The sequence below is a fragment of the Conger conger genome, chromosome 14 (genome assembly GCF_963514075.1).
Source record: "Conger conger chromosome 14, fConCon1.1, whole genome shotgun sequence".
NCBI lineage: Eukaryota > Metazoa > Chordata > Actinopteri > Anguilliformes > Congridae > Conger > Conger conger.
Genome location: NC_083773.1, coordinates 8935278 through 8961887, shown reverse-complemented (window position 1 = coordinate 8961887; position 26610 = coordinate 8935278). Strand labels below are relative to the sequence as shown.

The 26610-nt window shown below is 43.3% G+C and overlaps 1 protein-coding gene across 4 annotated transcripts in view; it reads left to right on the top strand.

Moving 5' to 3' along the window:
• LOC133109662 (equilibrative nucleobase transporter 1-like) overlaps positions 1 to 21606 on the top strand; it is a 48876-nt gene extending 27270 nt beyond the window's left edge. Inside the window, exons 6-17 of one of the 4 annotated variants that reach the window (XM_061219118.1) lie at positions 145 to 237; positions 982 to 1121; positions 1261 to 1403; positions 4765 to 4905; positions 5361 to 5468; positions 5963 to 6149; positions 6887 to 7010; positions 10335 to 13003; positions 18081 to 18127; positions 18795 to 18857; positions 19690 to 19894; positions 21538 to 21606. In XM_061219118.1, coding sequence (XP_061075102.1) covers positions 145 to 237; positions 982 to 1121; positions 1261 to 1403; positions 4765 to 4905; positions 5361 to 5468; positions 5963 to 6149; positions 6887 to 7010; positions 10335 to 10514 — 1116 coding nt within the window. In that variant the 3' untranslated portion in view covers positions 10515 to 13003; positions 18081 to 18127; positions 18795 to 18857; positions 19690 to 19894; positions 21538 to 21606. Of the gene's footprint in view, positions 1 to 144; positions 238 to 981; positions 1122 to 1260; positions 1404 to 4764; positions 4906 to 5360; positions 5469 to 5962; positions 6150 to 6886; positions 7028 to 10334; positions 15174 to 18080; positions 18128 to 18794; positions 18858 to 19689; positions 19895 to 21537 lie in introns of those variants that run through there. The other 3 variants (XM_061219116.1, XM_061219117.1, XM_061219119.1) reach the window with 3 other exon arrangements.
• The last annotated feature ends 5004 nt before the right edge of the window (positions 21607 to 26610 follow it).

The window sequence follows — 26610 nt, the reverse complement described above, 5'->3', positions numbered from 1 at the left end:
GGGACTATTTCAGAAAGTCCTTAAAACAAGATTTGTGGATGAAATACTTGTGGGCTGAAAACCAACAGACACATTGTAGCCTCCCAGGTATAGTTTGAGATTGCTGCTTAAAGAAGTGTTTCTTTGACCCTCTCTATCATCCAGGTGGGGAACCTCTTTGACACCCATCGTTCCACTGTCATCACCTTGTATATTGGAGCCTACAGCTCCTCTGCCATAATCTTCCTCATAATCAAGGTAACGGCAGTTAAATAACAAACCAAAAATGTGTTCTGAGAGGTATGTGCTGCTCTACTGGAGAAAAACAGGTGAAGGCAGCTGCTAGAGTAACAGCAGAAACATTTGCAGAAAAGAGATTATGTGAAGTTCATGCCATAAAAGAATCATAATATAAAATAATATTAAGGGGAATAATAATAATAATCCTATCACTAGACCATCTATAATGGGCAGTGAATTGCCACCTTGCTGTGGTCAGAGGGTTTCCATTGCTCACTGAATAATTCCTAGTACAGCGCTACTCAACTCCACGTCCAGCAGGTCACAGTGTCTTCAGGCATTTGCTTCAACTGCTCGTTACACCACCTGATTTCATGAATGAGCTTATTATCTGAACCAGGCAGGTGAAATAATTAGTGAAATCAGGTGCTGTAGCACACGGTAGGAACAAATAGCTGCAGCCACTGCGTCCCACAGGACATGGAACATATATCCACAATTTTTGTGGTACTGATGAAGCTACAGATAATAAAACTGGGAACCTATCACCAGGAATGTTTTCATAATGAAGGAAATTAGTAGCTTTTCAGGAGTGGAAAATATTTACCACATTTTCTGAGAGTTGGCAGATTTGTTGAGGACTGTGGAAAGTGCAAACCAACTGGCCAGAACTGACAGAACACTTGGAAGTGCAGGCACTCTGAGGTACTGTAGCAGAATCATTATATGGATAATGATGATCCTCTCCATCTTTGGTTACAGGTGGCATCTGAAAGAGGGATCTCTCTGCACCATGCTTTTTTCTTCTTGTCAGCATGCAGCATAATCCACCTCATGAGAACCTTCATCCTCATGCCAAAGAGGCACATCCCCTACCCCGTCCCTGAGGGCTACACTTATGGGTATGAACCAGCTTCACAGGGGAAAGGGAGGCTTACATCCACAAGGGTAGACTAGACCAGTGGCCTAACAGCTGGCTGGCTGACTGACAGTGGTGTAGCCGGCTTTCACAAAGGTATTAAATCCTGGTTTCTGTTACAGGAGGAGCTGTGGACAGAGCAAATGTAACACCCATTGCTTCACAGAAAAAGCACAGACAGACAACACAGAGCCTGTGCAGGGAGAGGAAGGGATAGAGAACGCAACATCTGAACAAGGAAACCCCCAGCAGACCCCACAGACAGGTATGGCTCTGCCATGCAGTAGACATACTGTGAAGTCTGTAAGTATTTGGACAATGGTACAATTTGGATTCACATTGGATTTGAAATCAAGCAATGGATAATGACGTTAAAATGGAGACTGTCATCTTTAATATAAGGGTGTTCACATCCACATTGGGTGTGTTATATTTCCCTCTCCAAGGAATCGCCACCTTAACGTGGTGGAGGGGTTTGTGTGTCCTGGTGATCCTGGGAGCTATGTTGTCGGGGGCATTAGCATTAGCCCCCAGTAGGGTCTCCCAAGGCAAATTGGTCCCGGGTGAGGGGCCAGACTAAGATTAAAAAACTCCATGACATGGCCTCACAGATACCCAGCTACCTCACCCGGAAAAAGGGAAACCGGGGCCCCCTTCTGGAGCCAGACCCGGGAGGGAAGCTCGTCGGCGAGCGTCTGGTGGCCGGGCCTTATCCCATGGGGCCCGGCCGGGCACAGCCTGAACTGGTAACGCGGGGTTGCCGCCCTGTGGGCTCACCACTTGCAGGGGTCGGCATCGATGCTTTGCACAACGGGCAGTGGGCGAAGGCGGGGATCCGGGCGTGCTGATACTCAGCGTCGCAGACTGGTTCTGGGGACGTGGAATGTCACCTCTCTGGTGGGGAAGGAACCGGAGCTAGTGTGGGAGGCGGAGCGGTACCAACTAGATATAGTTGGGCTCACCTCCACGCATAGCACTGGTTCCGGAACCAAACTCCTGGAGAGGGGCTGGACTCTGTTCTTTTCTGGAGTTGCTCAGGGTGAGAGGTGCCGGGCAGGTGTGGGGATACTCACAAGCCACCGGCTGAGTGCCACTGGGTTGGACTTTCACCCAGGGAACGAGAGGGTCGCCCCTCTGCGACTACGTGTCGCTGGGGGGAAAGCTCTGACTGCCATTTGTGCTTATGCACCAAATGGCAGTTCAGAGTATCCGGCCTTCTTGGAGTCACTGGGCAGCATCCTGGAAAGGGTGCCGCCCGGAGACTCCATAGTTCTGCTGGGCGACTTCAACGATCACGTGGGCTAGGACAGAGAAACCTGGAAGGGGGTGATTGGGAGGAATGGCCTGCCTGATCTTAACCCGAGCGGTGTCTTGTTATTGGACTTGGATTGTCCATAACGAACACCATGTTTGAGCATAGGGTAGCTCATAAGTGTACTTGGTACCAGAGCACCTTAGGCCAAAGATCAATGATTGACTTTGTGGTCGTATCATCAGACCTGCGGCCGTATGTCTTGGACACTCGGGTGAAGAGAGGAGCAGAGCTGTCAACTGATCACCACCTGGTGGTGAGTTGGATCAAGTGGGCGGGGAGGCTGCCGGACAGACCCGGTAAACCCAAACGTGTAGTGAGGGTGAACTGGGAATGTCTGGCGGAGGCCCCCGTCCAGGAGGTCTTCAACTCCCACCTCCGGAGGAACTTCTCGTGCATCCTGGGGGAGGCTGGGGACATGGAGTCCGAATGGGCCATGTTCCAAGCTTCCATTGCAGAGGCGGCAAGCAGGAGCTGTGGCCAGAAGGTCATTGGTGCCTGTCGGGGCGGCAACCCAAGAACCCGCTGGCGGACACCAGCGGTGAGGGAGGCCGTCAAACTGAAGAAGGAGGCCTTTCATGCTTGGCTGGCCTGGGGGTCCCCCGAAGCAGCAGACAGGTACCGGGTGGCCAGAAGGGCTGCGGCTTCGGCAGTCACTGAAGCAAAAACCTGGCTATAGGAGGAGTTCGGGGAGGCTATGAAGAAGGACTTTCGGTTGGCCTCAAGGAAGTTCTGGCAAACCATCCGACGACTCGGACTCGGACTGACCCGGACTGGGGATGTTGTCGGGCGGTGGAAAGAGCACTTCGAGGAGCTCCTGAACCCAAACAACACGTCCTCTGTGGAAGAGGCAGAGCCCCAAGACTCGGGGCAATCTGCACCTATATCCTTGGTGGAAGTTGCTGATGTAGTCAAAAAGCTCCTCAGTGGCAAGTCGCCAGGTGTGGATGAGATGCTGAAGGCTCTGGACATTGTTGGGCTGTCTTGGCTGACACGCCTCTTCAGTGTCGCGGGGAGGTCAGAGACAGTACCTGCAGAGTGGCAGACCGGGGTGGTGGTCCCCATTTTCAAGAAGGGGGACCGAAGGGTGTGCTCCAATTATCGGGGTATCACACTCCTCAGCCTCCCCGGGAAAGTTTACTCTAGGGTGCTGGAAAGGAGGCTCCGACCGACGGTCGAACCTCGGATTCAGGAGGAGCAATGTGGCTTCCTTCCTGGTCATGGAACAGTGGACCAGCTCTTTAACAGCGGGGTTGCTGCCGGGGTCATGGGAGTTTGCCCATCCAGTCCACATATGCTTTGTGGACTTGGAGAAGGCTTTCGACCGTGTCCCCCGGGGAAGCCATCCGGTCCCTGTATAACCAAAGTGAGAGCTGTGTCCGCATCCTCGGCACAAAGTCAAGCACGTTTCCAGTGAGTGTGGGACACCGCCAAGGTTGCCCCTTGTCACCGGTCCTGTTTGTGATATTAACGGACAGGATCTCAAGGCGCAGCCGAGGTGAGGAGAGTGTCCGGTTTGGTGACCTCAGAATTGCGTCTCTGCTTTTTGCAGACGACGTGGTTCTGCTGGCTTCATCGGACCGTGGCCTTCAGCACGCACTGGAGCGGTTTGCAGCCGAGTGTGAAGTGGCTGGGATGAGAGTCAGCACCTCCAAATCCGAGGCCATGGTTCTCAGACATCCGGAGGGAGCTCAGAGTAGAGCCGCTGCTCCTTCGTGTCGAAAGGAGCCAATTGAGGTGGTTCGGGCATCTGATCAGAATGCCTCCTGGGTGCCTCCCTTCGGAGGTTTTCCGGGCTCATCCAACTGAGCGGAGACCCCGCGGTAGACCCAGAACCCGCTGGAGAGATTATATATCTCTCCTGGCCTGGGAACACCTGGAATGTGTTGCTGGGGAGAGGGACGCCTGGAATACCCAGCTTAGCCTACTGCCACCGCGACCTGACTCCGGATAAGCAGATGAAGATGGATGGATGGATGGACATTTCCCTCTGTGCAGGGAAATGTATTAATCGGCAATTAAATTAGCCATATGTGGACAATCAAGTTCTAGACACAGGATAATTAAGGCAAATAGGATGCACCTGACAACAATTTGGAGTGCCACAGTAAAGGTTCTGAATAATTATGTAAATGAGAGTTTTCAGTGTTTGATTTTTAATACATTTGCAAAAACATTTTTTTACTTTGTTATTACAGGTCATTGTTTGAGTATAGATTGATAGGAGTGTGTCCTCTCTGACTCGCTGTGTGCCACTATATATCTGTCTGCCCCTCTCTCCTTCTCGATCTCTCTGTTCACCCTCTCCCTGTAGACAGTTTTAAGCAGTGTGTGCTCAGCTGGCTTTTTCTGTGGCACCTGGTGTGGTTGTCTGTTACGGCTCTGCGGCATATCCTGTTCATTAGCACCCTGAACCCCATGCTGACCCTGCTGGCTCACGGAGACACAGCCCAAGGTAATCCCCTGTCTTCAGTCTGCTGCTCAGACGTCTACGAGATAACTCATCTAGTCAAGGCACTGTTCTAGTGCAGGAATGGGCCCCGTGATCTGGCATTAGATTACATTACATTACTGGCATTTGGCAGACGTACAGTTGATTAGACTAAGCAGAAGACAATCCTCCCCTGGAGCAATCCATCCCCAGGGTTAAGGGCCTTGCTCAAGGGCCCAACGGCTGTGCGAATCTTATTGTATACAATTGCTAATTCCAATTTGGAGAGAAAAGGGAAAAGCATTTTTGAATTGCATTTAGATAAAGTGAAGGAGAAATATGGAATCCAGCTTAATGGTGCTTTTCTGTGAGACAATGAGCAGAAGAGAGACAGGCTGAGGAGCTGAAGTAGTGTGTGAGGCCATGCTATGGTGTGCTGCTGTATGCTAATCCTCTGCTCTGCTCTCCCTCTGTCTCAGTGAGCCACTACACCAACGTCTTCGCCTACACACAGTTATTTGGCATACTGTGCGCCCCCTTGAATGGCCTGATCATTGACAGATACAAGGCCAAGCAACGGGCCGAAGGTAGGTACCTGTGTTACCTTCCCACAGGTGTGCTGCAGCAGGGAATGCAAATACAGCAGTGCCACAAGATATGGAAATCATGATGGTGAATATCACTGTGTGAAAATGTTTACAAAACCAGGGATTTTTTTGCTGGACATATTTTGTTACCTGAATGCATTAAACATTCAGCTGCAAGGGAGGAACAAAAAAACTGGTTGCTTTTGGAAAGAAGCTTCACATGTTCAAATCAGACATTTCATCCGGAAGGCTACTACACTTTACACAGCAATTGGAGAAAACTACTGGGAGAGGGAACAATAATGGCTTCCTTGACTGTTCATGGCACAAATCTTGGCTTCATGTTGACAAACACTAATAACAGACTATAAAGGCACTCGAAAGCCTAGAATCAACACTAGATTCTGAAATCAGAATATCGCAGCAGTTAAGTGTTTGGGGGCTGCCTGTAGCTGCCTCTAACTCTGCTAACCTAGCTCTTGCCTCTGCCACAGGAGAGACGGAGGAGGAGAGTAACCTGCACTCTGTGGTGCTCTCCCTCTTCCTCACTGCCCTGCAGTGCCTCTTATTCTCCATCTGCGCCACCATACCTGTGCTCCCGCTGCAGTACCTGACTTTCGTCCTGCAAGTGCTCAACCGTGCCTTCTCGATTGGAGGGAAAGCAGCCTTCATCAGCATTGCGTGAGTGACCAAATCCACTCATTTAGCAGCCCTCTTATCCAGAGGAATATATGAAGCATCACATGTCCAGAGTCACATACAGTTTTTCAGAACTGCTTATCCAGAATGTTCCCAGCCTGGGGCCGTTCTCTGTGTGAGCATAACATACATTCATATTCAGTCATTTAGCAGATGCTCGTACTCTCGTACTCGTACTTGAGAGCTCTGAATAATTGTTGTTGCTAATTGTCATGATGCCTCACAGCAAGGCGGTCCTGGGTTCGAATCCCGGTCGGCCGGGGCCTCTGTGTGTGGAGTTTGCATGTTCTCCCCGTGTTCGCGTGGGTTTCCTCCGGGCACTCCGGTTTCCTCCCACTGTCCAAAGACATGCAGATTAGGTTGATTGGAGAGTCTAAATTGCCCATGGGTATGAGTGTGTGAGTGAATGGTATGTGTGCCCTGCGATGGACTGGCTGTCCAGGGTGTATTCCTGCTTTTCGCCCAATGTATCCTGGGATGGGCTCCAGCCCCCCTGCGACCCTGTTCAGGATAAGCGGGTTAAGATAATTGATGGATGGATGAAATTGTCATGATTATTGAGTAGCAGTGCAGCCAGGATGTCTCTCTTCCTTTCCCTCATTCTCTGTCATACCCCTCTGTTTTACCCCTATTCTTTCCACTTTTCCCCCTATCCTATCATTCTCCTGTCCTCTATTCAACCATTTTTTTCTAATCATACTCTCCTCTTGTCTGTACAGTTTTCCAGTCTGTCACTTTGGTAAGCTAATCGGTGTGGCTAATGCTACAGTGACTGTGGTGTTGCTCCTGCAATTCCCCTACATCATCCTGGTGAATGAGGTGTTGGATGGAGACCCCTTATATGTGAGCACCGCACCACTGTGAGCACCGCACCCACACACCCAGCATCCAGTCACAGCAGAATCATAATATTAATCACTTTTCGCTTAGTGGCCAGTGAAGATATGTGAAGATATGTGCAACGTTCAGTTGCTGATATTTCCCATTAAAATTAGTTGATACCTTTGTCAGCCTTTTGTTCCATTTTAAAATTAAAAGTAGCACTTTGGAGAATAGGGACATCACTTTCCCTGCAGATTGTGTGATTTATGAAAATGAGCTTGATGTCAAAACATTTATGTGAACTGTGACCCATGCACACACATTTTCGAGTCTGTGGAATTCCCTTGCATATCCTTTGTCAGAGGTACTCTCAATTCTGTGTTTTTGGTGTTATTCTGAAATATTTAAGAATTAAGAATTCAGACTCCTTACCACCTGTGATACTTCCCCATCAATTACATTTTCTTTATATAGTGCTTTTTACAACGCAAGATTGTCACAAAACAGCTTTACAAAGAGCCCAGGCCTGAGACCCCCTCAGAGCAAGCCTAGGGCAACAGTGGCATGGAAAAACTCCCTCACTAACAGGACAAAACTTTGGCAATGGGCAAACAGTGAGTTTAACAGTAGTGTTATATGTAATATATACAGTGGTGTGAAAAAGTGTTTGCCCCCTTCCTGATTTCTTATTTTTTTGCATGTTTGTCACACTTAAATGTTTCAGATCATCAAACAAATTTAAATATTAGTCAAAGACAACACAAGTAAACACAAAATGCAGTTTTTAAATGAAGGTTTTTATTATTAAGGGAGAAAAAAAATCCAAACCTACATGGCCCTGTGTGAAAAAGTGATTGCCCCCTAAACCTAATAACTGGTTGGGCCACCCTTGCAATGAGTCTCTTACAGCGCCGTGGAGGAATTTTGGCCCACTCATCTTTGCAGAATTGTTGTAATTCAGCCACATTGGAGGGTTTTCGAGCATGAACCGCCTTTTTAAGGTCATGCCACAGCATCTCAATAGGATTCAGGTCAGGACTTTGACTAGACCACTCCAAAGTCTTCATTTTTTTTTTTTCTTCAGCCATTCAGAGGTGGACTTGCTGGTGTGTTTTGGATCATTGTCCTGCTGCAGAACCCAAGTTCGTTTCAGCTTGAGGTCACAAACAGATGGCCGGACATTCTCCTTCAGGATTTTTTGGTAGACAGCAGAATTCATGGTTCCATTTATCACAGCAAGTCTTCCAGGTCCTGAAGCAGCAAAACAGCCCCAGGCCATCACACTACCACCACCATATTTTACTGTTGGTATGATGTTCTTTTTCTGAAATGCGGTGTTACTTTTACGCCAGATGTAATGGGACACACACCTTCCAAAAAGTTAAACTTTTGTCTCATCAGACCACAGATTATTTTCCCAAAAGTCTTGGGGATCATCAAGATGTTTTCTGGCAAAATTGAGATGAGCCTTAATGTTCTTTTTGCTCAGCAGTGGTTTTCGTCTTGGAACTCTGCCATGCAGGCCATTTTTGCCCAGTCTCTTTCTTATGGTGGAGTCATGAACACTGACCTTAACTGAGGCAAGTGAGGCCTGCAGTTCTTTGGATGTTGTTGTGGGGTCTTTTGTGACCTCTTGGATGAGTCGTCGCTGCGCTCTTGGGGTAATTTTGGTCGGCCGGCCAAAGCTTTAGAAATGGCTTTATAACCTTTTCCAGACTGATAGATCTCAATTACTTTCTTTCTCATTTGTTTCTGAATTTCTTTAGATCTAGGCATGATGTCTAGCTGGATCATTTGGTCCACTTCACTTTGTCAGGCAGGTCCTATTTAAGTGATTTATTGATTGAGAACAGGTGTGGCAGTAATCAGGCCTGGGTGTGGCTAGAGAAATTGAACTCAGGTTTGATAAACCACAGTTAAGTTATGTTTTAACAGGGGGGGCAATCACTTTTTCACACAGGGCCATGTAGGTTTGGATTTTTTTTCTTCCTTAATAATAATAATAAAAACCTTCATTTAAAAACTGCATTTTGTGTTTACTTGTGTTGTCTTTGACTAATATTTACATTTGTTTGATGATCTGAAACATTTAAGTGTGACAAACATGCAAAAAAATAAGAAATCAGGAAGGGGGCAAACACTTTTTCACACCACTGTAAATACATAAAATTAATGAGTTAAATCATTCATGCCAACACCAAACCGTGTCCCTCAACTAAAGGATTTGCTATATAGGTAAAATTTGAGCCTAGACTTAAATATAGGAAGTGTGTCTGCTCAATGGGTAAATCCATAAGAGAGGGGCTCGATAGGTGAAGGCTCTTCCGCTTACAGTAGCCACTCTTGGAACGATGAGGAGTCCTGCATTTTGGGAACAAAGAGTTTGTGGAGGAATGTATGGGTGGAGGAGGTCCTTAAGATGGGGGAGCCACATTACGGCCTTAAATGTGAGGAGTAGTTTGAAATCAATGCAAAATTTAATAGATTGCCAATGGAGAGATGATAATACTGGGGTAATGTGCTCAAAGCATTTTGCTCTAATTAGAATACAAGCAGCTGCATTTTGAACAAGCTACAGGGGCTTTAAGGAGATATTTGAACATTCTGACAAGAGGGCATTACAATAATCCAATCTGGATGGAACAAATGCTTTTCAGCATCATATACTAAAAGCATTTTCCAAATTTTGCCAATATTTCTCTTGCCTATATAATGAAGTGCTTTTTATGCGTTTTGAAGGAGAGCTCAGGATCAAAAGTGACACCAAGGTTTTTGATGACTGTATTCGAAGCCATAGAGACACCAAGGTGTAATGAACTGTCAGGCATTTTGTTTCCGATGGACTTTGGGCCAACAACCAATATTCTGTTTTACCAGAGTTAAGAGTCCTTTATGGCTTTGAGGCAGGCTTCCATGTTTGATAGTTTCACAATGGTCTCAGGTCTGGCTGATATGTACAGCTCGGTATCATTTGCATAACAGTGGAACGTAATGCTATGGTTGCTAAAAGGTAACATATATAAGGGGAAGAGCAGAGGTCTGAGCACAGATCCTTGTGGTATTCCATATCTTACTCTAGAGCGATATATGGACAAATTTGTAGTATAAACAAATGATAGATAGGACCTGAACCAGGAGAGGGCCTGTCCACTTAGGCCAACAAGATTTGTTTTTGTCGGTCTATGAGAAGACGTAATTGTATGTTACATTGCTGCCTAAATGTCCTACAAACAATTTAAAAAGAGCATGTTTCACTGAATACTCTGGAGGTGTGTTTTTACAGCACCAAAAAACGAAAATATATATGCATAGCTGTTCCAGTCTCTTCTCTTACTCCCTCTGCAGATAAACATAGCCCTGTGCATCCTGTGCCTGGCCATGTTCATTCACCCGGCCTATGTCTATATCCGCTGGCGCAGATTGGCCAATCAGAGAAGACGCGCCGCCCAGCCACCTCCCAACGATGAGAACGCCTTCTCTGGAGACAATGAAGACCAACCCCAGGATGTCCCAGGCTCCTCTTAGACACCCCCAAAAAGGGACACTCACAATATCCCCTCTCCTTTCCCCGACCCACTGGTTCATGACAATGGTGGCTATGTCAGGATTTTTTGGGGAGGGTTCAGGCTTGGTCTTGGCTTCTTCTTTCCTGTTTCTGTAAAGAGCATCTCATCAAAAACTGCATTCATGAATACAATTGACACATTGAATGTACTGGGGGTGGTAAGCATTTTGGTAGTTGATACCAATACCAGAAAAATTCCATGACTCTCGATACCTAATAAATTATGCAGATATAAATTGCATATCAATAAAAGTCCCATGTACTCCTTTATTAAACAGCTATGTATGAAAATTAAGAAACAAGACCAAGTGAGCCTGGTTTTGGCTGACCCTGCAGCTAAGGGGGGGGGGCATGTGTGGCAGAAACAGGTTGGGTTGACCCATGCCTGTCAACGCAGAAATGGAACTGGACCCTATTTCACCTTTTTATGAATAAAAATATAAAACATTATATAGGTGATAAAATGGCTCCCCCATGAAACCAGAAGCGATGTTAAATATACTCCCGTTTTTCCCATTTTCCCATTCCCATTTCCCATTTACTTGCATTTACTTCCTTCATTGAGGCATTTCCATCTCCGTAGGCTACGTCTATTACTACAGACAGAATGTTGGAGTGTTTCGTGTTTTGTGGCTTTTTGGTTGTCCTACTGCAACCAATGGAAAAATTAGGATACTAGGATACCTTGGACCCTTTACGACTTAAAACAATTTAGCCAACAAATGTGTTCCATGCTGTATAAGCATAATTTTTAGTTGAATCTAGGCCCACCCCCCAATCCCTTGTAGGACAACCTGAAAATAAGATATCCGGACTCTAATGACGTTGATAGGTCACGGACATCAGGAAGTCATGGCATGCAAAGGATATGCAACCAAGTATAAGAAAATTACAATTTAATCTATGATTATTTTAATTTGTCCAAACTCAGCCTCAGGCCCAGATAGCAAGCAACTTGGGACCGGTTCTTTTACCTTGCTGTTTGGGACTTCCCTGATGTCTCCTGGTCTCTCCTTGCTATCTAGGAATCTCAATGATGAAGCCAAACACTTTTTTTTGCTGTCAGTTTTGGCTTCCTCATTGTACTTCTTTATATGACCAGGGTGTAGCTAGCTAACTGAATATACTGTATCGCTCATACAGTAGGCTAACATAACTATGTAAAAAAATGGCCAATGGTGCTGCTGTGTAGTAGGCAACAAAGCACACAGGCAAGATGATGGTCAGTTTGACAATTTTATTTTATCTTGTACAAACATGATAATGATATAACTTTTCAGGACAGAGATTCTCTCTGACACATGTTGCCTCTGTGATTTCTATGAGCAGGACATCAATGGCCCCCTGAATTTGTGACAGTGCTATCTTAACCCCTCCGGTACCAAGGAGGTGAGGTTTTTTTTTTTTTTTTCTCCCAATTTAGTAGCCAATTGTACCCTCCTCTAATTCAATTCGAGTTAGTGTTAGATACACCGTCCGCACCCCGCCCGCTGGCGGGCCGAGGAAGAGTGACACGTCTTCTTCAAGACGTCTCATCTCTCTAATCGTGTCTGTGGTTCCAAGGCGTCCGAGGCGCTTATTGTTGATCAGCTAACCCTGCCAAGACCCTCCCTCTGGAGCGGCGAGCCAATTAATGCCGCTCCACATGAGCCGGCCAAACTTGGCTTTTGGCAGGGGAGGTGAGATGTTTGATCTGACAACCAATGCCTTTTTAGATGTTTTGTCCGTTTTTCAAGTTTTGGGAAAGGTATAACGCACCAGGGCCATCCTAACAGCTGTCATGCCAGTCCAGAGCACAACCAAAAATGATTGTCTCAGATCATCCTCAATAACGTGTCCTAGAATTCCGGCAGTTAGGGACCTCAAAATTTTTACAGTTTTCAGTTTAAAACTGAGTTTTGTTTTAGTTGCCAATGTAGTTTCCTTGGAAAATAAAAAGTCAGCTCTACTTCCTGGCATTAAGTAAATTCAAACACTCTGATACCCCTAAGCCTATTTGATGAACGAACATTATTCCTTTTTAAAAAACATATTTTTTTATTATTTGGCCTATTATAATAATAAATACAAAAAACTAAATTAATTTTTGTATTCCTTAGTAGCTATCGGCTACCATCTGCACGACGCCTTTCCTAACATGGAATCACCCCCGTAGCCAGCTATGAGGTCACCGAGGTCTGGGCCTCGGCAATTTCTTCTCTCTCACGCTGACATTTAGCATTATAGGTGTGCGTGAATTAACATGATTTGATTTAATATTTTTAAGTGTTTTGACTTCGGTATTAATTCCCCTTTCCGACGCAACAGTCAACAAATCTGAGAGAATTTTCTGTAGGAATGGTCGTATCGAGACTTTTAGCCAATTAGAACTTATTCCTCAATGATAAGCGACCGTGTTTCTCTCACGTCTGATAGTCGGAGGGATAAGAACAATGAGAGCCTGCCAGCAGTGAGTAACGTTTTAGTGTCCTTTTTTTTGAAAACCGAAATATGGTCACCCTTGGTAAATATACAATTTATATATTTACCATGTTCACACAAGCTATCTGTTGAACCGGTCCGTTCACTACCTGTGGGACAGCAGCGCTCGAGAATGTCATTCCGCATCATTTTGTATCCACTACGTTAGCTAATTAGCTAGCGTTAGCTAATGCAATCTAACGTCAGCTAGACTTGCTAACACTCACTGTTATCAAACGGTAAATATAATACTGCATGTATGGTTTACGAATTGACAAAAAGTGATTCAGGAAGAGCCTGCCTAAAAGTTCGAAAAACTGTGTTTGCTGAGGAAAGAGTGGGGGAGAGAGTGGTAGTATGTAGCTCTGCTGCCAAGCATGTAGCTCTGCTGCCAAGCAACAGTGAGGCAATTGTCAAACGTCTCTGAAACAGCTAGCTAGCTTGTAACGTTAATCAAACTATAACAATCTCATCAGTCATCACAAGTGGTACTCTGCTTCTTGTCAATGTGATTTTATCTTAAAGCACTGGATAGCCTCATAATTCGACAGTTTAACGGTCGAATTATGTTATGTATGACAGTTTAAAATTAACGGTACCTGTTCAATGTGGTCCAACTTACAGTACTCAGGGTTAGCTAGTTAAGATTGGACAGATAACTTCGGTCACCTCAGGCCACTGTCTTTTTCATCTCATCCCATTCATCTCCATAACGGAAACATCTTTGCTCACAAGAAGACTCTTACTGATTTTACAGGAATGGTTCAAAATGCATTAAAAGTGAGTTGGTGGTAAGAAAGAAGGGATGTTTGTTTAGCCTACATTTTTGGTACACAATAGCCTATTTGAATACATTGTTTGCTCTCACACAGACTTTATACCATTGGATCTGTCACGTTTCATGTTTGTCACGTCATGTTTCATGTTTAGTCATTGTCTTTGTTACGTCATTGTCATGTCACGTATTATGTTAGTCTAGTCTCGCCATGGGCGGCACGGATGGTGCAGTGGGTAGCACTGCCGCCTCACAGCAAGGAGGTCCTGGGTTCGAATCCCTGTCGGCCGGGGCCTCTCTGTGTGGAGTTTGCATGTTCTCCCCGTGTCTGCGTGGGTTTCCTCCGGGTACTCCGGTTTCCTCCCACAGTCCAAAGACATGCATGTTAGGCTGATTGGAGAGTCTAAAATTGCCCGTAGGTATGAGTGTGTGAGTGAATGGTGTGTGTGCCCTGCGATGGACTGGCGACCTGTCCAGGGTGTATTCCTGCCTTTCGCCCAATGTATGCTGGGATAGGCTCCAGCCCCCCTGCGACCCTGTTCAGGATAAGCGGGTTCAGATAATGGATGGATGGATGGATAGTCTCGCCATGTTTTTATGTTTTATTTCGTTACATTTTATTTTCATGTCATGTTACGTTTCATCATTTCGTTTAGTTGTCACGATTTAATTGTTAGTCTTGTCATGTCACGTTATGTAGTTTATTCATGTCACATTTCGCAAACTTGTTATGTCACGATTTTTGTTTGTTTCATGTTCTGTTCATTGATTAGCATACACTTTTTTGTGTCTTTCTGCAGACCTTGCATTCATGCTTTTTCTCTCTCTCCCTTTCTGTCACTCACACTTCCCTAATTGTTTCAATTTTCCTTGTCTTCTTACTAATCTACTAACTTTAGATCAGGATTGGGTAATACTAACATTTAAACCATGTGTTCATGTTACCTTACGTTTCTTGTGCATGTCATTTACTAATTTACTAACGCTAGGACAGGATAGGTTTATTACTAACCCGTTATTACCCGTTACGATCCAAGCCTGTTTATTGACCAAAGATTATTGACTTCTGTTTTGTTGACAATTGCCTGCCTATACCACGACTTTGCCTGCTGTCTTTGTGCTTTTGCCCCGTGGAGCAGACTTCGGTCTTGACTCTTGCGCCGCCATCAACTCTGAGCCTGCCTACTGTCCGCCTATACTTCTGCCCTGCTGACAGCTTTCTTGGCGACTGGACTTTTTGCATGATGTACCGATTACGAGACTGCCTTCTCCCTCGGTACTGTACTTTGGTTTTGGCTGGATTTTACGTGTATGAACATTGCTTGTTTTTTGACTACTCTCACTGGACATTCCCTGAATAAAGCCCTGACGGGACTTTATTTCACCCCTTTTGTCTGAGTCGTGCATTTTGGGTCCAACCCCCCACGCACCCGTCTCAGGATCAGCTGATTTCAATGCATTATCAGTGCAACATTCTCAGTGTCAATATTGACAGAACAATGTCTGTGCTACATTAATTTTAAGAACTCACTGTAAGACCTACAAACATAGAAGACAAGTAGAAGATTTTGAAAAATGAACTATGGTATTAAACTTCATGAGATCTATTGGAGCAGATAGGCCACCCGTCCTTCTGAAGATTCTGCATGTGTTGAGTTAATGGAAGGGCAGACCCTATATGAGGGGTGGTAGAAGAACTTTGAATCTTGTCCCTGATTTTTATAATTTTGTCATCAAAGAAATTCATAAAATCATTGCTGCTAAATGATATTGAAACACTGGGATCAGTCAGGGAAATGGGTGGATTGTTCTATTTTTGTCAATTAAGGTAGAGAAATATGAGGAAGGTGCTGTGGAAGAGGGTATGTTTATAGGTTAGTAGGCTGTCTTTCCAGGTATGGAGGAATACCTGCAATTTGGTAGAACACCATTTGCGCTCGAGTTGGCATGAAGCTTGCTTGAGAGCATGAGTATGGTCAATGTACCAAGGTGCTAATTTCCTTTGGCAGACTTTCCTCTTCTTAAGAGGTGCAATAGTATCCAGGGTTCTGAAAAGTATGTCATTTATGTTGTCTGTCAGCTGGTCAATTGAGTTAATGTTTGCTTTTGTGTATGCATTTTGGCATATCTCCGTGTGTCTAGCTCTTCCCAAGGGAGTCAAATGATGTTTGACATCTCAGCACCAAAATGTCACAGCCTTAATGCCATCCAGGTGTGCCTGCTTAACCAGTAGGCATGCTCGGATTGCCCTGCTTCCATCCTGCAAACCGCTCACATGCTTCAATGTCCTATGCAGGTAAATCAGGTTATCTGACTGGAATGAATGGCATGTAGGCAGTGCTTGATGCAATATTGGCTGATGATGTCAGCTTCTGAGGGAAAACCAAACTCTTCCGTCTTTTCCCAGCTTCCTACTGTATTTTAAGGCTGTCTATTGGTGGTCTCCCATTTTGTTGTTTCTCCGGGGAAACTCCTGTAAATTCCCCTGCCTTCAAAGTTTATTATGACAATTAATCATGAATGGATCCAGATTGATTTTGAAACTATCCACATCAGGAGATTTCTGTCCACTTGGGGCAGTACTGCAGGCGCAGGTACCAAGGAGCAGGTGAATCATGTGCACATTGCATAAGATACTAGGGTACCAGGGACCGGGTGACAAATTCCAGGAGACTCCCTTTCCGGGATAGGTGGAATCCCTGAACTTAAATAATTTTAAATATATATTTACACACACTCACTGAGCACTTTATTAGGAACATTTTTACTTTATTACACCTACTTATTAATGCGATCATCTAATCAGCCAATTGTGTGGCAGCAGTGCAATGCATGCAATCATGTAGATACGGGTCAGGAGCTTCAGGTAATGTTCACATCAACCATCAGAATGGGGAAAAAATGTGATCTAAGTGACTTTGACCATTGAATGATTGTTGGTGGCACACAGGGTGTTTTGAGTATCTCTGAAACTGCTGATCTCCTTGGATTTTCACGCACACTAGTCTAGAGTTTGCAAAGAATGGTGCAAAAAAACACAAAACATCCAGTGAGCAGCAGTTCAGCAGACAGAAACACCTTGTTAATGAGAGATGTCCGAGGAGAATGGCCAGACTGGTCAAAGCTGACAGGAACGATACAGTAACGCAAATAACCACGCAATACCACAGTGGTATGCAGCAGCAATGAGAGTATGTGTGTGTGTGTGTATATATATATATATATATATATATATATATATATATATATATATAGGACAATTTCTTCACATGCAAGTCTTTTTGATAAAAGGAAAAACTACCAATCCTACCAGGATGACCTACGTAGGAAAATATCTTACCTGTCAGTCAAGAAAATAACACTGAGCTGGACTTAATGTGGCATTCGGGAGAAAAGTGATGAAAAAAAGTTTGATTGGGATTATTGTGTTACTGTGGGATGAAGCACCATCCAATGTGCTTGGAGGCATTTGAGTGATCTTGAGCCAATAAGATGCTTCAGTACACTTCAGAATTCATTCTGCTGCTGCTATTAGCAGTTACAATATCAATGAAGACAAGTGAGCCAGCACCTGTGGCAGCCATAATTGCCCAAACTATAATACCCCCACCACCATGTTTCAGATGGTTCTTGGGCAGTTGCTTTTGGCCTCTACACTTTGATCTTCAGCCATCACTCTGATAGGTCAATCTGGGTCTCATCTGTCCACAAGACCTTTTTCCAGAACTCTGTCTGTTGCTCAATATGCCAGTGGTTTCTTTCTTTTCAGGTCATTCCAAGTTGTTGTACAAGCTATCCCCAATGGCTTGCTTTTTTCCCAAAGACACAAATGCAGTCTTCACAGGCAAAACCCAAGGCTAAGACCAAGAGTAGACATTCAGAACTATTTATTGTTTAACCAATCAATCTAACAGGACACATCTGAACAAAAAGAAACACCTGCCAGTCACATGTTCCAATACTTTTTCTCACGTAAAAATTGGGCAGTCTGATTCAAGGTGACATGTTCTAAGTAAAAAATACCAAATAAAAGCTGAAATTCTGATCTGTCATCTCATGTAAATCTTTTGATCACAAACCCAATTGTCTGTGTAGCAAAAACAAAGGAACTGACCTTGCTGTTCCAATACTATTTGGGGGACTGTAATTATGCTGAACTGTACATCAATTCTTTGCATATATACAAACTAAAACTTTCACTCTGACCCCCAGAAATCAAGCCCCCCAACTCCTGTGCTTTCAGTGATTAAACTCATTTGTGTGATTTGTGTTTTCTTTTTTCTTTTCCCAGAATACTGTACACCATTGGAACCTTGATGATTGCTTTTTCACATCCAGGTAAAGTGTCTTTCACCTGACACAGTGGCAGTTAGCAAGCCATACACAGTGGGCTCCAGAATTATTGGCACCCTTAATTTAAAAAAGCCTGCACATAATAAGTACCAGGAAATCTTGTCAGGAAACCTGGTGGCCTCTACTAGGAAGCTGCGTCTTGGTCATAGGGGGATTGTCCAGCAGGACAAGCATACATCAAAATCCACACAGAAATGGTTAAGTAAAAACAACAACAATTTATGTCCCCAGACATAAATCCCATGGAAAAACCTATGGTCTGAACTGAAGAGTGGGGTATCCCAAGGATATAAATTCTTTTCAAAAGTTGTGCATGGACGAATGGTCAAAAATCCATCCAAGTGTGTTCTCTAACTATCACAAATAATAGCTGGCTGTCACCTTTGCCAGTACATTGCAGAAAATACTAAACCTCTGGTGCTAATAATTGTGGAACCTGTTTTTCTGGGAAATAAATGTTTAACTTTGGTTTATTCCATTGAATCTTTAATAAAGCCCAATACTCTACATATGTTGGAAAATAAAGCTTATGTCAATAACTGTATTATTTCTTTGTGCATATTTATCAAGGGTCCAGTAATTCCGGAGCCCACTGTAGGTTTGTCTGTCAATGAATGCTTAGCCTCTCATTTTTTATCCCATTTTCCTGCAGAAGTATCCAGCTCTGATCTGCATTTCAGTTGGAGGCTTAATGTTACTCATCACAAACCTTCAGGTTTGTCCCCATTCTCAATGAATCATATGCAAGACAAGACTTACAAGGGAAAATAAAATATTTAGGGGAAATATTATCATCACCAAAGAATGTCCTATGGCTTGGAATAGAAACCAGAGGGCTCAACCAATCACCAGGTACTAGTGATGGGCAGTCTGGTTCGAGTCAACTAAATGAAAATGAGCTCGGTTTGGGTTGAATTACGTTGAATAACAAAACTATAGTGAACGAGCAGCGAAGCCTCCTATGTTGTTCATATTGATGTTCATGTCAAAATAGCATTGCACTATCCTGTTTGATTTCAATTCGGTTAGCTATTAAATGTTGTTTTATCGTTGCAAATGTATCAATCCTATGTTAAACACGCACCTTATGTGAATGTCGAGGATGTAAAAGATGTTTTATTCCAGTGTTTGAACATGACACATCTGAACTTGAAGTTTAGCTATGGAAAGCTTGTTATATTGTACTGCATTATTTGTGTTACTTTTTCTGAACAGATATCTGGATGTCAGAGTTAAATGACTTGAATGGTCTTCTGACCACCAGTAGAGTTGTGACGCTTGTGTAGCATCTGTATCGACAAACCACCTTGCACTTTTCTCTCGATTTCACTAAAAGCCTGCACTCTGACATATCAGAAAAGATTTTAAAATGTGAATAATTCTGATCCAGATTAAACATTTTGAAATACTGGTGTATCAGATCACTCGATTAACCACAGCAATCAATGGCTTCTCTAGCCCCACCTAGATGTATGAACTGAAAATACAGCATACAATCGTGGGCTCTCTGTGGAGTTGTGGTTGTGCATTTTTGACTCTTTCAACAGGTGGGGAGCCTCTTTGACACCTCACCATCATCACCTTGTACAATGGAGCCTACGATTCCTCTGCCATCATCTTCCTCATCATCAAGATAACAGACATTAAATAGCAAATGAAAAATGTGTCCTGGGAATCCACTGCTCGAGCAGCTTCTAGAGTAACAGCACCAACTTGTAGAAAATCAGAGGATGTGCAGTTCATGCAATAAAGGTAATGCCAATATTACAGCCAATAATAATGTTAATAAATATAATGACGGCGAGTCATTCTGTTCCAAGAACCAACAATGCTGAAAAATAAGGGAATAATATGGTTTGCTCCAAGTAATATGGCTGCACTTAATCTTGCAACTTTTTCAGAACTTGTACATTGAAAGACACATTTTAAAAGAAAGTAAAGGCACAGATAGAATTACCATGTGTCTTGTTTTGAAATGTCTATATTTGTCTGATACTACATTTTGTCTCAAGATCTGAAATCATTCAGTGTGACAAATATGCAATTATAGAGCAAATAAGAAAGGAGACTAATATATTTTCATGGCACTGTACATATACAGCACTGTGCAGAAGTCTTAGGCACCCTAGACTTTATTATATATACGTTTATTTTTTGTGTGTGTTTGTATAAACACATTACATTAATGGCATTTGGCAGACGCTCTTATCCAGAGCGACGTACAGCTGATTAGACTAAGTAGGAGACAATCCTCCCCTGGAGCAATGCAGGGTTAAGGGCCTTGCTCAAGGGCCCAACGGCTGTGCGGATCTTATTGTGGCTACACCGGGATTAGAACCACCGACCTTGGGTGTCCTAGTCATTTACCTTGACCACTATGCTACAGGCCGCCCCCTAATACATAAAAACTTGATCAAGGCTGTCTGACATCAGAAGCAAGGAGCCAACCAAAGTCTGCAGAAGAACATGCTTGGAACAACCTCCCTGCTGAAGTGATGCAGTTTTAATGCCGAATATTGATTTGATTCAGTTTTGAACTATTCTGCCAAATTACTAAAATACAATGTAAAATGCATAGTACGTTAATTTAGGACCTATCATTGAATTATTTTTTATTAATATTATTTTGATATTTTTGAAAGAATCATATCTGTACAGAATGTTATACAGGTGCCTAAGACTTCTGTACAGTACTGTACATTTCATTATATCAATACAACCTCGCTTAGAATATTATGTTTTATAATGCACTAGGAATTCCTTAACACAACAATTAGCTTGTGCACTGTTCATGGTTTCCAACCTAACTTTCCTTACGGTGGTTTTGCTTCCTGTCCTTAAAAGGCTAGAATATTTTTTATTAACAAAATAACATTTTGTATTAATGCAAGGAATGTATTGTGTGATCTTTTTTTTATGTAATGTAAAAAGTAAAAGCAACCATTGGTTGGGCCAAAGTGGCATTTGGTGAGGCAACCAATGTTTGTTTTTCAGTTAAAAAGATATATTCAAATATGTAATACAAATAGCCTCTGTCCCATGTATGAGACCAACTACGAGTTCAACGCAGTTGGTATTAACTGGCCTAAAGTGTGCCAAGACAAAATCTGCATGATTTTATGCATTGCACTGCTGCTACACAATTGGCTGCTTATATCATTGCATTAATAAGTAGGTGTACAGGTGATTCTAATAAAGTCCTTAGTGAGTGTATATGGTCCAAGAGACTTGGTCTTTGTGAGGAGAAAAATCTACAAACCTTGGTCCTATTTTACTAGGACAGTCAAAAGTTATGGGTGTTTCATTACTGAATATTGAACTATCGCTGTTGTGCCACCAAGTGGCCAATCTGTGCCAATAGTGATTATGATGACCCTCTCCATCTGTGGTTACAGGTGGCATCTGAGAGAGGAATCTCTCTGCACCACTCTTTTTTCTTCTTGTCGGCATGCAGCATAATCCACCTCATGAGAACCTTCATCCTCATGCCAAAGAGGCACATCCCCTACCCCCTCCCTGAGGGCTACACTTGGGTATGAACCAGCTGCCCTTGGATCCCCAAGGGTAACATTTTGTTGAAGTCTCTACCACTATTCCAGAACAGAGAATACAGAACATCATGCATGTAATTCCTGCATTCTGACTTGAGTCCCCTCAGCAGGAGGACTCTGGAGTCAAGTCAGACAATTATTAACTTTTCATGAATTAATTAATTAACGTCAAATACATTATTTCAGTTTTTACATGGAGACAACAAACTTTCCCGTTAGCTGGGCCAACCAAAGCTGCAGCAACCAAAGCCAACGGATACACTGAGTGCCAACTCCAGCCAACCGCCTATGTCTAGGGTACTGTCATTTACAGTAGATTCAGAAAGTATTCAGACTTCAATAACCACATAATGACAAAGTGAAAACATGTTTTCAGAAATGTTAGCAAATTTATTACAAATGAAAAACTGAAATCTCTAATTTATATACAGTGGACTTTAATATGAAAGTCTTATAAATTTATAAGACTTATAAATTAAATATTTAATAATTTATTAATTACTTTCTTTTATTGAAGACTTATGCAAGCCTTTTAAACAAGTGTCAAAGCCAACAACCAAATACAAAACACAATGCCAGAGAGAGGAAGGAGCATTCGCAGCGCAGCCATGAGCTAACGTGAGCTAGCTCCCGAATGCTAGCTCCAGAATGGTGAAGCTGCGTTTCACCCCCACCCCCAGCTTCCAGGTGCGTCAAATCCAACAATCACCGCTGGCTCAGTTCTCCTTGGCTCCGCCCACCTTTCCGTTCCTGCAATCAGAGCACACGAGCAGAGGGGAAAAACCCAGAGCGGATCGCGAACCTGGGTCGTAACACCTCCCCCACAAAGACGGAGCCTCCGTGGCCCGTCAAAACCATTTAACACCAAATTTATATACAATATTTACACACAAAAACCAATAACAAAGATACTTCCCTTTTAATTCCCGCTTACTTAACCCACGCCTCTTTTGTTCCAAAGTTTCTCCAACAGCCAGCTCAAACTCCACACTTGCAGTTGCGCACCCAACAAGGCGGATACAATCAGAGGAGAGAGAGAGACAAGGGAAAACAGGGACATGAGCCAAGGAACTGGACTAGATAATTACGGTGTTCCTTAGTTAAACAGTCAAATTGAGTTTAAAGTTTAAGTAGGCCGAGTTTCCCAACCTGCCCCGTAATATACCTTCTCCCGGTGTTTGGATTTCAGCCTCACTCAAGTCCTCCACAGCCACGGGCTCACTCACAGGAGAAAATGAAGATGTCACAACACTGCAGACTGGAGACACAGGAACAACTGTGGACTCAGACTTGGCACATACACGAACATCGGGGGGTACAGCAGGTTCAGGAATTCGGGCACAGTACGGTTTTAAAATATTTATATGGCACAACTGAACTTTCTTTCGGCGATCCGGTGTACGGATAAGATAATTGACCTCAGAAAGTTGTTTGTCGATAACATATGGACCCATACATTTTACTTGCAGCGGCAACAAAGCCTAAACATGGTCCCCTAGTTTAAAGCTTCGGTTTTTAGCTTTGCGGTTAAACAATTTTTTCATTTTCGACTGTGCCTTTTCAAGCGCCCGCTGTGCGGCAGCACAAGCCCGATACGACAATGGCAAACGCTGAAAAGAAGGCCAAGAAAAGGGATTTCAGCCATTTGATTGCCTCTGAAAAGCTACAGGTGTGGGATATTATCCTGATTGATTGTAAATGACGAACAGTTCTGCACAACGAATGTGATGATGACGATGATAATAATAATAATAATAATAATAATAATAATAATAATACACGTTATTTGTCTAGTACCATTGAAAACACACTTACAAAATTAAGAGATAAAACGAACAAAAATCCATAACAATAAACACATTATAAAACATAATATATGAATATGATAACAATATATGAAACTATGCACTCGTATCTGCCCGACTGACTCATTGTAATCGGCATCAGTGCAGCGTAATTTGTCCGACTTTTCACCATATTATTTATGAGAATACATTAAATAACATGAAGTATTGTTTAACAATTCCTCTACATATTTGAGGGATGATTTTACAACAACATTTATATTACAAATAACAACGTTTATAGTTATCATCCTAAATCATATTTTTTGGGCACTCCAGGGAGCATCAATCAAACAGCTGTTTGTTTATTCGTTGTAAGAGAGGCTTTTATCCGTTTTTGCAAATTAAATCTTCATATATGATATGTGAGAGGTAATATTTCGATTTATTTTATACAGTGGTATCAATTTCACACCATTTCTCGCGTTTCATCCCATTGCCATCGGAGTCGCAGTTTCTCATTTCTCCAGTTAATAATGTGCGTATACGCATGGGTCAGAGTTTCCGTGGAGGACCGCACATTTTCCCGTCAAGTTCGTTTTTTATAAATGCCAAAGTTTGCTTAGAAAGTGGCGTACACATTCTTTTGTGCATACGCAACATTTATAAATTAGGCCCCAGGACAGAGAAACACGTTCGTACAGAAACAAATATGCTAGCCTGTACTCCTTCAAGCGAGTTGCTGGGCAAATTCCATCTCCTGCTTGTCGCTTACTGATAATGACATTTGTTTAAGGGAGCGTTTAGTTATTGCCAGGTATTTGGTTTAGCCCAGTAACTCAAGTTGTGATGGTTTGAAACTTTTTGAGTTAACTTTACACCTTAAGTAAAATTATTATTATCGATCATGAGCTGGTTTAGTGATTTGTTACGTGATCGTACAGGATGTTTATTTTAAACTTAATTCCACAGGAGCTCTCACAACTTGGACAACGATGTTATCCATGTGACCTTCCCAGTATTTATAGGACAGTCTGTAAGAAAATATACAGCCTACTCTCCTTAGAGTAAAACATTGCTGAACATGGAGTCTGAGCCCAACGGGTGCTTATTGCTGTAACCAAAAAAAAGAAAAAGAGGCAGATATTTAACTATGCGCCATAGACAACATTTGATGAATGGCTATTGGTTCACACCATGTCAAAATATTGACCATGTAGGGAATTTCAGGGTGGACTTTTAATGGCAGTTAAGGAATATGCTGCCATTCATTTAGAGAACAATATTGCTAATAACATTTAGGTTGACAGCAAATTTTTGTTTGTGTTGAGACAGTTTTTTAAGCACACATTTAGTAAAGTAAGCAGATTCTCATGTAAAACATGGAGTGAGTTTTTTTCATGCCGTCTAACATTTTGAATTGGGAGAGGAGCTTTTCTGGAAAGCTTTATAATCTGCAAAAAAAGTTCTGACACAAAACTACATGTTTTTGACATCAGAAAACAGAAAGATCCCAGTGATCTCGTTGCATGAGTTTTGTTCCCTATGATTTAGTAAACACATCGTAGCATGCTTCTGTGCTCACAATGGCTACACACCCCCTACAAGTTAAAAACACACTCCCTGTACTTTTCCACACTTGCAAGTTGCACGTCTCCCTTGCTTCTGTCGTACCCAACCCCCCCCCCCCTTCCCCCGACGTCCCACCCCTTCTCCTCCCCTCCCTGCATGCATTCTGCTGTACTTGTTTGTGAGTCTATCTATCCAAGGCTCCAAGGCAGTTCAAGTTTAAATAAGAGCTCAAATTACGCCTGGGTCAGCAACATTAGAGCAGTCAGAATGTAAAGACTGTCGTTTTTAACTGCTCCGCGTTCACCTGCTTGACCCCCTGATTGGTTGTTGAGCAAGTGCGGGGGCGGAACCTGGTGATTTCTGTTACAGAGAGAGAAAGAGGGAGGGAGCATGAGAGAGAGAGAGAGAGAGAGAGAGAGAGAAGGAGAGAGAGGGGGAGAGAGAGAGGGGGGAGAGAGACAGAGAGAGAAGGAGAGAGAGGGAGAGAGAGAGAGAGGGGAGAGAGAGAGACCTTTGAGAGGGCTTTATTGGGATTATTGAGTCTTGCCTTTATAATGTTAACACTGTGTATAAACCTGCTCCAGGCTTCTTCAGAAGCTTCCAATGATTCGCTGCTGCGGCAGGGAGGTAAAGCTGAAATCATGTCAGCTGCTGTATATTCTCTCATTGCAGCTAATGTTCCTAACATCCAGTGCGACTACTGCATTTCTTACCATGCTACAGCCGTGTACATTCACACATTCGCGATGCCATATTGGCCCCTATTGATACTCCTCTCTGCAGCATTAGACCGTAATTTGACAAGACACTGTTCAGTTGTCTATTTCTGATGTTGTCATCCCCCCCCCCCCACACACACACACCTCTGTGCAGAGACATGCAGTACAGAATATAGCAATAGCAATGTAATATAAATGCAGACAGTCCCATCCCCCACATCACTCTCTCATTCCCCGCCCCCCCCCCCCCCCCCTCCCTCCCTCCCTCTCGGGGCCTGTTCAGTATGCCGTCTCTCGAGCAGCCCCTGCAGTTAAAGGGAAAGTGTTCAGTCTGCCGTCTCTTGAGCAGCCACTGGTCTTAAAGGGAAAGTGCACTCTTTCCGTCTGTCGTTGCGACACTGTTTACACTCTCGGAGGTGCCCTTTTGTTACGTTGCTCTCTATCAGAAGCTGGCGTTTAAATGCTTAACACCTTGGAGTTGCGGTTGATACAGGAATGAAAGGGAATTCTCACTGAACTATATTTGATTAAGAATTTAATTTGTGGGTATGAAGGCTTGAGCCCTAAATGAAAGATATGACACTTAAAATAAAATAAATGTTTATTAAAGACATGCTTTGGCCACCCTGGCCTTCCTCACAAATATCAAGGTGTACAGATTATGAGCAGTGAACAATAAAATAACATTATAAATAATCTCTTAATGTTTTATTGCTTTGCTTCCTTTATTGATTTGACAATCCTGTTCCTGTAAAAATTATATACTGTGAAAACTGCAAAACAAAAACAAAAAAATCACACTGTTCCACAGACCAAAGTCAACACCCAGACTTAAATTCTGA